Consider the following 9,802-nt stretch of genomic DNA (forward strand, 5'->3'; position numbering starts at 1 on the left):
AACTACACTTATTTGTGCAACTGCGGCTTTTTCCGTAGCCATTTCTCTCATGTGCAGCAAAGGCACTCACGTTACATTATATTTTTCCTACATTGACTACAAAGCATATAAATAATTAGTCTTTCTTTTTAATTAGACACCAGGCTCTACCCCAGGATTGTTTTCACATTAATTCAGACTAGACCTAGAGGATTGCAGCATTATCACCTAGTTCAAATCCATTGGTTATTTGGCAGGATTTGATCCCGTGACCTCGGGGATTGAATTCCCTCAACCACTGTACCAGCTTGCTTAACGTTTCTTTATAACCATATCGAGCTATAGGAATTTTGATCGCACATATTTAATTGATTGAAACATTAACTTCTTTATACCTGTATTTTGTTTCTGCCAAACAAACCATTCAAAGTGATGAACAAAGAAGGCGAGTAAAACACAGTACACTCTGTAGATGTTTTATTCACTGAGACTGCATCAGCAGCGGCAGTAAGTGTTCTGTGTACAGAGAGTGTTCTCGTCCATGAGTCACACTCAGAACACTCTCCGCTGCTCGTAGGAACTGTCTAGCCTCATCACAGTGATTCAGGAACACACAGATCTTGCCCAGCTTTAGCTGTAGTATTCCTGTCAACGGGTGAAGTTCCCCGTAGTACCTCCTGGTTGAAATGAAACTGGTTAAACATGGGATAAGACTTGGAGTTTTTGATTCCCTGGATACTATGTCCCTTTGAACCTCATGTATTTTTAATTTTAGTATGTCATGAGCATAAAATAAAAATAAAAATTATAAAAAACCAAGTAAAGACAAGAAAAAAGTATTTGAATGCCTTATTCAAGGTACAAATAAATCACACACTATCCTAAGCTTTCTACTCTTTATTCTTGGTGGTCTTATCCCACCAAACTCTAATACAAACAGATAAACATTTAGATCTTTGGTCATCAAAAATCCCAAGGGTACAGTTCGGTTAAAACTTCTGTGTGCGACGGGGCGCTACTAGCCGAATTAAAACATATGGGTGCCAGTTATTGGCAGAGCTGGGGGTTGGGGTGAGTGAGTAGCAAGACACAAATGTTTTTACAAAATTACCCCCGCCAGCCCCCTGCCTAGACTCAACCAGTTCTGGTCAGGCACAGAAACTGTAGTACAGCTGCAGCATTAGATTCCATAAATCGTTCAGATGTTTTTGTTGAGTTGTACTCAAGTATATAGTTGTTAGTGAAAGTTTGGTTATTCAATTCTAACTCTTGATTGGCTTGAGCTTCAACGGCTGATATATTGAACACAGACTGACATATCCTCACTTCCACTTATAATTATTTGTGTTAGAATAACTGAACAATGCAGATGAATGCTATACCTGATGTGTTACAACTTGACAGTCAAGTGGAGAACTGCTACGGTTGGATATTGGCTTGAATCCTGTCTTGGTCTCTAAAGCTGGGTTTTCCTAGACGCGGAGGACGGAGAGCCAAAAAGCAATTAACATGGCGTTCCGCTACGCTTCTAGGAAAACAGTAATATTAAATTACCTAAGACAAGAGGAGTCCGCTCTCCACGCTCCGCTTCCTCGCCTAGGAAAACCCAGCTTCAGTAATGTGGAGTTCGCCAGCCTGTAGTAGAGCTAGATATGCAAGAGACCCCACGGTGGATCGCTTGGGTTAAAGTTTGCTACTATTTACCTATCTTTACTGTGTGACTATTTGTGAGACATGTGTTCGCTATTGGGAGAAAACATTTTTTTATGTGGAAATAAATCAATGAATATCCCAGGTTGAAAAAAATAAACTAAAATCTTAAGCCAAGTGGTATTCTTAATACTTGTCTCCGTTAAAAACTGACAGTTCAGAATTCAATTATTTAAATTTTTACCTGTATCCAGGCAGTAGTAGTTTACCAAATTCTCTCGCGTCAGACCACTGGTTGACAGAGATACTACTTTCAAACGCAGCGTCCAAAACCTTGACTCTCTGAAGGTTTAGGGGGTGAAACATCTCTCCTTGCTTTTCCAAACATGTTTTAGCAACATCCAAATCTACAGCACTAAGGAAAACATTGAAATTTATTTTTTCAACATACGTGAACTCACATTTGAACACAATACATATGTTTTGTTTTAAATACTAGTACGACCTCAATAACTCGAACCTTGATATCTCAACATTTTCATGATCCCCTTGACAATGGTAAAAGTACCTTTATGAGTCACAGATTTTTAATATTTAACTGTTTAAAATAAGTAACTGGCTTGAATGTAACATATGAAATCATAATAATCAAAACAAATTATACAATTTTGTGTTTACATTCTTTTTCATGCCAGTTGCATATTTTTTTACAGTTAAATATTAAAAACCTGTGACTCATAAAGGTAATTTTACCATTGTGAGTAATTTATTTTAGCTGTAAAATGATATTTTCATTTGATTATACACTTTTTTTGAGCTAGTAATGTAATTTGCTTATGACCATCTTTACTGTTTCTGTTTTAATATTTGTGATTAAGCAATGATGTAAAACGTTGACACATATAAAAAATAAGGGTGATAAAAGCAGTTAATGACATTGCCTTACTAAAAGATTTACAATTTCAAATATGTACCCATGTTAAATTGGTGTGATAACTCGAACTTTGCTTAATCAAATCCAGCATCCAAAACCTTTACACTCTGAAGATTGAGAGGGTAAAACGTCTCTCCAAGTTTGTTAAAAAAAAAAAAAAACTAATTTCATATTCTCTGACACTATGAGGTTTTTACTAAAACATAGGTAATGATAAAGAGGATACAGGAAAAGGTTTTCATGTTTTCAAGCTGAAGGCCTACAAACTCGCTCACTTCTAAAAACCTCCTGTAGAGTTCAGGTTTTACATTTTCTTTACACTTTGAACAGCCAAAAGAAGATATTTCTTCATCTTCAGATTTCTGAAAAATGTCACAACGGTTAATGGTGTCCAACTGAAGTTATTATCATCTTTGATCAAAGTAGTTTTCCAAATTCAACAAATCTTTTATCTAGCCATGCTATTATTAATTATCAATAGTAATATTACTCTTCACAGCCAGTAAGAATATCAATATACCAGTATCAATGCTCAAAGGGTTGAACCTTTGACTATAGAGAGTAAAATACATACCAAGATAAAATACAAGTAAGTATTTCGAATTAAAATGGACGTACAGAAGAGAATCTATAATCCAAAACAATTTAGGGGTTTTCAGTTAACTTATTTGATTTGTTTCTAATTTTTACAAGAACAACCATAAGCATATCTTGTGGCCTCAGAAGCACTGATGATTGCCTCCCACGTTGCCGATTGCCCGTTAGTAGCGGTCACTCATAAAAATCGGCGGCTTGTCAATTTAGACTTATTTTTTCTTTCTTCCTTTCAGTTACAGTAACTGATGTTTCGGATGACCAGGCGTTGATAATCTACGCTGAACTGTAGTTGATTTAAGTTCTAACAGTGTGAGCTGATGTCAATTACTGGTTTCTATCATACGTTGACTATATATCCAAGTCAAACTAGAAATGATGTCTTACAGAAAACTACAGCATAATATTTTATATCTTACTAATATTAGGCCTATAAAATCTGAAAGTTTGTGTGTTTTGTGTATGTGTGTTGCTCAATCACCCAATAACTTCAGGACCGATTGGGCTGAAATTTGGCATGATGATAGCTAACATTCCCGATTAACATAAAGGCCTATTCTCCAAATTTTATCTAACTGTGTCCTCCCCCATTGCAAACACAAAGCTTGAGTATAACTGCAATAAGCAATTTATACTTATATGCCAACACCGTACGAAGGACGGGTGCTCTGCTAGTCTTACATAAATCACAGTATGGAAATATTATAGATAAAATATAATTTCTACTGTAACACACAATGTGAGTAGTTCACTCTGACTACTAGGTTAATTTGTATTCTAAAATTGGCTAGCAGTCCCAAATAGATACAATGTCTACTTCCATCAATAGTCTTATGTATAACGCAACCTACCTTGGAAGGCACTGGGACGCTACTGCCGCAGCTACTGTTGGGACAGACCATGGAATTATTCAATTTCACCTCTTCAACGTCCAAACATCGAGCACATTGGCAGAGGAAGTAGTATGTGGCTAACAGCTCCTGCTGCCTCTCTTCTGGACTGTTCAGAAGCTCAATGTAGGATATAAAAACCTGACAACATTTAGAATTGTAACATGTGAACACTATAGATTGCCTAAGTCATAAGAGTTTTTGATGGGTACTATAAGGTGGCCACATACATTACAGCGCGTTGCAGCGGTTATGTTAGTTTGGGTTATAATAAATATGTTTGTAGGACTTTCCTCGTTTCGTTATGAATCGAATGATACCAGATGAGTCATACTTTCTATTTATGATAATTCAACATAACCGCCGCAGCACACTGTATAAGGGTGGCCTCCTCGTATCAGGTCTAACCGAGTTTTCTGAAAAATTGATACAGTTCAGCTATCTTACCTGGGATAGAAAAAATTCCAGAGGTTTATAAGCCATATTTCTTAATAGACCTAGTAAAGGATTTCTATAGATAATAGTTACCATAAGATTGAATATTAGAGTGATGTTATGTGACCTTTATTGTGTATCTATAAGCCTCAATGGCTCTTATTTTCATTGGTATGCAGGTTAAGCTCTACCACCTTAAAAAAAAGAACATTCCAAACTTATTTAGTTTTTTGTCCAAAATTAAAATAAACCTTTTAATATTGATAGAAAATGTAAAAGAAGCATGATTTTATTATTTAATTTACATTGTCTTTCAAACATTTCAAAGCATTGGTTCTTCTTTGAAAGCATAGGACCAATTTTCACAAAACCACAAATTGGTGTCTTTCTCAAAAACATTTACAAATGTATTGCAAACAAAAACAATCTGAACAGAGCAATACAGTAATTAAGTGAGGGATAGTGAAATACATCACAAATGAGCACTCCTCGCGTGTTCACCGGATTTTGACATCTGAACAATCCTCGTATTGTTAACTAAAGAATTATTCTCCCTTTCCTTTTTCCTACAGTGCCGCTACAGCATGAATAAAAAAAATATTTTTTTTTTCTGAGTTTAATTAAGATACATTGAATGTTTTTTTTTTTTTTTTCTTAAACAACACTGTATAATTTACCTTGGACCAATCAAGCTCTGGCATGTCGACCAGTGAACGTACAAGTATCGTAGTTCCGCTGAACACAGCAACGGCCGTTGGATCACAAGAGTGATCAATGATGGAAACCCCAAGATAGATTCCTGTCCCGATAGTCATCATCTCAGGATCCAGAATGTTGAATCCATTCACAACCAACTGAAACAAAAGTGGTGTTGGACAAATTAATAAATGCTAATGTAGCTAAGCTCAAAAACAGTCAAAACAAAATGCAGCGAACAGAAAAATAACATGTATGAACATAGTGAATAAAAAAGAAAAGTCATGGCTATAGAATGATATGTAAGCGGTACTTTGAGTGACTACCCAAGATATTAAAAAGTACGGTATGTTTAATCTTTCTTCTTACTTAACACAGGAAATGAAGGACCTAGAAGACAATGACAAACAATGAAATGGAGAGCGTTGAATCTAATTAAAACACTTTGGTGTTCATGAACAAAAATATATCACAAAACCTAGCTTAAATTGTTTATCCAAATAGATATGGTTTACTGAATTAATTACAAAAAGAAATATCACTTACCCTACCATAAATACCTAAGAGCTCGGCCGAGTTAGGAACATTGTCCTCGCCAATGAAATCCACTAGCACATTGTACAGGGATGTAAAATGTTCCATTCGTTTTTTGTCTTCCTTTATGTCGGAATAATCTGCAAATTATTTACTTTTTATCAAAACCTCATTATTTAACAGGTTCAGTCCCAGCCGGCACACTCCTCTATATGTAAGGTCTCTCTTTACACGGGAGTGAGTGTGTTACCAGGTTCAGTCCCAGCCGGCACACTCCTCTATATGTAAGGTCTCTCTTTACACGGGAGTGAATGTGTTAATTGACTCTTAGTACTAAACATAAAATTAGGTATGTTAGCTGTTTCAAAGTACTGATAGAGGATTTTTAGGGAGGAATTTTCAGCCTCCAAACAATTGCTAGAACATTGATGAACATAGTTGTAAAACGGAAAAAATGGAGTTTTTTTTTCAAAATTACAAACAATCAAGAAAATTTTGTGCTTTACTGGCAAACATTAAGTAGTGTTCCGGGGGCCAGAATCTGCTAAAATCATTAATCTGCATGGATAAGCTTCTAGGTGACATGCTGTAGATTCATAGTCTTCGGGTGACAACCACGAACCTACTGCTATTTGCCTATTAATAATCAAATTCCAGAAAAAGAATGTTAATTATGAGTTGAGAGGAGAGCTGATTTCTTGGAGGTGGAACTTGTCAAAACAAGCAACATTAAGCAATAAGTACCTACATAATTCCTTGCTCCTCCTCCCTAGTCATTAGACCTAATAATCATCCATTCATTATGTAAATGTGTGTTTCAGTATTTGACAGAATTGTTTTTGGGGTGTACACATTGAAGATATTTAATGCTTGAATAGGTGCTTTAAGTCATTGGATTTTTTACAATACACCACTTAAGGTAAACTTATTGTAGAAAGAGAAATTTCATATAGGCTAAAGCCAGTTTATGCAAGTAATAAAAGTGAACATAAAGTGACGAATAAATGCCAATACATAATTAACAGCATGCGCAGCCTAGCTAAAAGCCTATACAAGCCTAATGCACATAACAGTCTAAATTAATGTGAATGTAAGAATACTCACGAGACATTAAATCTTTAAACACACGAAAGTTTGTTTTTGTATAAAACCCACGTTGTGTACCTCCTCCTCTCTAGAGACAAAAAACAAAAAATGTTCAACAATTGAAATTAGGCCTACATCAGTAAAATTTGTTTACAGTTAAATGACAAAATTAGTTTTTTCTTAAAAAAAAACATTTTGCTCAGAATTCAAGAATGGTAGGAGTCGTAATGGGAGATTAACTAATATGTGTTGTGAGCTGGAAACCATAAGAAGAAATTACAAAAATGCTAAAATGTGATTTTATGAAATGTTGTCAAATTTCCACAGGATGCAAATCCTGGTTGATGGTGATTATAAGTTAGTTGTTGTATCGGAAAAATAATTTTTTAGCAGTTTCTAATGTGTGGCATTTAAAAAAAAATCTGAATTGTTTAGCATAACAAGATTTCTAGCTAAAACTTTCAGCTTTAAATAATATTCAAACAACTTAAAATCAGTTCATTGTTATTTCATTACCTTAAGTTTGAAAACAAGACGTGCCAATATTCTTGCTGCATCAGGAACAACACGGGGTGATATTTTTTTGAGATTTTGGCATTCATCTCTATGAACTTCCCATCCATTTGTTTGGCAAACCCTATTGCAGTAAGAAACATACTTGCAAGCAGTGCATTTCAAAACTTGAGTACTGAAACAAAAGACATTAAAACTATTTATTTAACTAGGCCTATTTATTTATAGCCTACATAGGTAACATCAACGGCAGGACCATTTAAAAAATCAACAAAACAGTAGTTAACTATTCCTAACAACAAATAAATAACAATGTAACAATCTAACACATCTAACAATGTAACAAAATAAAAATCACATCCAATTCAGAAGTTGTTCAAAAACTAATTCATAAATTGTTGAACACCCAAAACCCGATCTAACTAGGCCAAACTATAAGCAAGAGACCAGCTTTACTACAAAATAAGTTACAGGGTTATGAGGTACAGTTTCTTAACTGGGCTACACTACTATCGATTGAAAATGTCGTTTAATAATCGATATTTTTAACTATATAAATTATAAAATGAAACTGTCATAACCTAACCTAACTAACCAAACTTGCTAATAATGAAAAAATCGAATGAAGGTTTACTAATCGAATCGATAGTGTTAATCGATATTAGCGTACTAGCCCAGTTAAGAAACTGTAATGTAAGTTACCCCCCGGGTTAAGTACCGTAGACAAAATCACAAAATTCTTTACCTTGAGAAACAAAAATCGCAGCGCTCATATCTTAAGCTTGACTTCAATCCATACACAAATGGAGATTCTTTTAACAAAATCTGACCTTTTCTCACAGAGGAATTACAGTTATTTTTTGTTTTGTGTTTCATAATAGACCCATCTATTTGCAAATAAAACTGGGAAATGAAGTGACTTTGTAATCTAATATTTTTACAAAAATGTTGTCAGCAATTCATATTTCTTCAAAAATGAGGATAAATACCGAAGTTGAAAGTTGTACACAAGTTCATATTAGGTGATTAATATTTAAAATGTGAGCAGGAAATGTTAACAAATAAATGGGCTAATGACTCAACCAACCCATACCAAATTACTGAGGCCAAACATGAACAAATCACTCAACACCTGCAGACTGTACACCTTCACAAATAAAAATCAGCCTCAATGTAAAAATAACACTCTAGGAGGGAAGGAAGCACTAAGCAGTCCTATTCCTGGCTGAGATTTTGTTTTGAGAGTCCTAGAGGAAAGAAGATATTGTTTACTTGGAGGACCGAATTTCAATTTTTCATACGGATTTTGTAGTACTGTACAATGAAGAATTATAAAACTAACGAATGTTAAAAGTCATTGTGTTAGGGTAGCAAAAAATAATATTTAATTATATCAGCATTTTTATAAAACTTGTAAAAGGCGCATAACCTCGGTGTTCCAAGTTCCAATCAAATAAACACAACAAACTTTTTTTCTGCATAGGTGCGCAAAGCTAAAGCAGAAAGCTCAACAGTAGACGCAATCTTCTTCTCCTTTCTGGGTTCTGTGGTTCTGTGGACTTGATTTCACGTTTGTCAAAAGATTCAGCACTATAAAATACTACAAGACAACAATTAATACGTAGTGTAGCCTTAGACTAACCAAAACTAATGGAGTATGTGTTATTTGTTGTATTGATATAAATTGGTATTGATGAAGCTATAAATATAATATATTAATGAAGAAATCAATTAGGAAACAATTACAATCCATTTTTAGCGAGTTTCCCATCACGTACTGGCTGTTACCGTAGGTCTCATGGTAAGACTTGGACCCGGGAATGATTTACTTTGTCATTTTGATGTCCCTAGAAGCCAAAAACACCATCCGTCCAAATTAATGTGTATATATAGCATGAAATATATATACCATATGTATATATCATAAATATATATGTCATACTTTTGTTAGCCTATCGGTATTGCACTTGTTGTTTCCTTTTTTTCTCGTTGTTGTTATTTCTCGGTTGCAAATTGTAAAATTTTGTTGATGTTATGTTTTTGCTCTTCATAAATCATAAATCATAAATCTTTATTGGTCATTAAATAACATATGTTACAATAGACCTCGTTAACAAAAAAAGGGCCATAGATTCTAGATAGTATAACATGGTCTATAACATGGAATCTTCACTAAACTTAAATATAACAAAGACAACAAGAAAATAAAGCTAAAATCATTTGAAAAACACAGAACTATATATATGAAACAAAAGTGAGGTACTTAAACAAGTGTTTGAAAGACTAGGTAACAGTTGACTAGGGACTAAGTAAGAACTAGATAACAATTTTACCATTACAATTGTATTCTGCAAAAAATTCATCTAAACTGTAAAAAGGGTGGTCAGCAAGCCAAACCATCAACTTTTGTTTTAGCCGAGTACAAGGAATGTCAAGTATTTTACTTGCAAAACAATTTACTATTTTTACTGATATACTAGCAAAACTTTGC

At 34.3% G+C, this 9,802-nt stretch overlaps 1 protein-coding gene across 1 annotated transcript; it reads right to left on the reverse strand.

Annotated features, from left to right (window-relative positions):
• Positions 1-443: 443 nt before the first annotated feature.
• LOC128993226 (histone-lysine N-methyltransferase SMYD3) lies at positions 444-8,755 on the reverse strand. The gene is made up of 9 exons (XM_054416992.1): positions 8,057-8,755; positions 7,315-7,486; positions 6,817-6,886; positions 5,725-5,852; positions 5,160-5,336; positions 4,009-4,188; positions 2,790-2,925; positions 1,874-2,036; positions 444-656 (listed from the first exon to the last, which is right to left on the reverse strand). Exons 1-9 carry the CDS (start codon positions 8,185-8,187, stop codon positions 461-463), a joined length of 1,353 nt encoding a protein of 450 aa, XP_054272967.1. The 5' UTR covers positions 8,188-8,755; the 3' UTR covers positions 444-460.
• Between the last annotated feature and the right edge of the window lie 1,047 nt (positions 8,756-9,802).

Source organism: Macrosteles quadrilineatus, unplaced genomic scaffold (assembly GCF_028750875.1).
Source record: "Macrosteles quadrilineatus isolate MER2022 unplaced genomic scaffold, UCM_ALF_1.0 Scaffold_4__1_contigs__length_99947679, whole genome shotgun sequence".
NCBI classification, from domain to species: Eukaryota; Metazoa; Arthropoda; class Insecta; order Hemiptera; family Cicadellidae; genus Macrosteles; species Macrosteles quadrilineatus.

Excerpts from the sequence above, each read along its gene's own strand:
- LOC128993226 (XM_054416992.1), bottom strand. The coding sequence starts at position 8,187 with ATGAAACACAAAACAAAAAATAACTGTAATTCCTCTGTGAGAAAAGGT. Across the intron at positions 5,853-6,816 it reads GTTTAAAGATTTAATGTCTC|ATTATTCCGACATAAAGGAA; the intron begins GTGAGTATTCTT and ends AATAATTTGCAG. Across the intron at positions 5,337-5,724 it reads TCTTAGGTATTTATGGTAGG|TTGGTTGTGAATGGATTCAA; the intron begins GTAAGTGATATT and ends CTTTTGTTTCAG.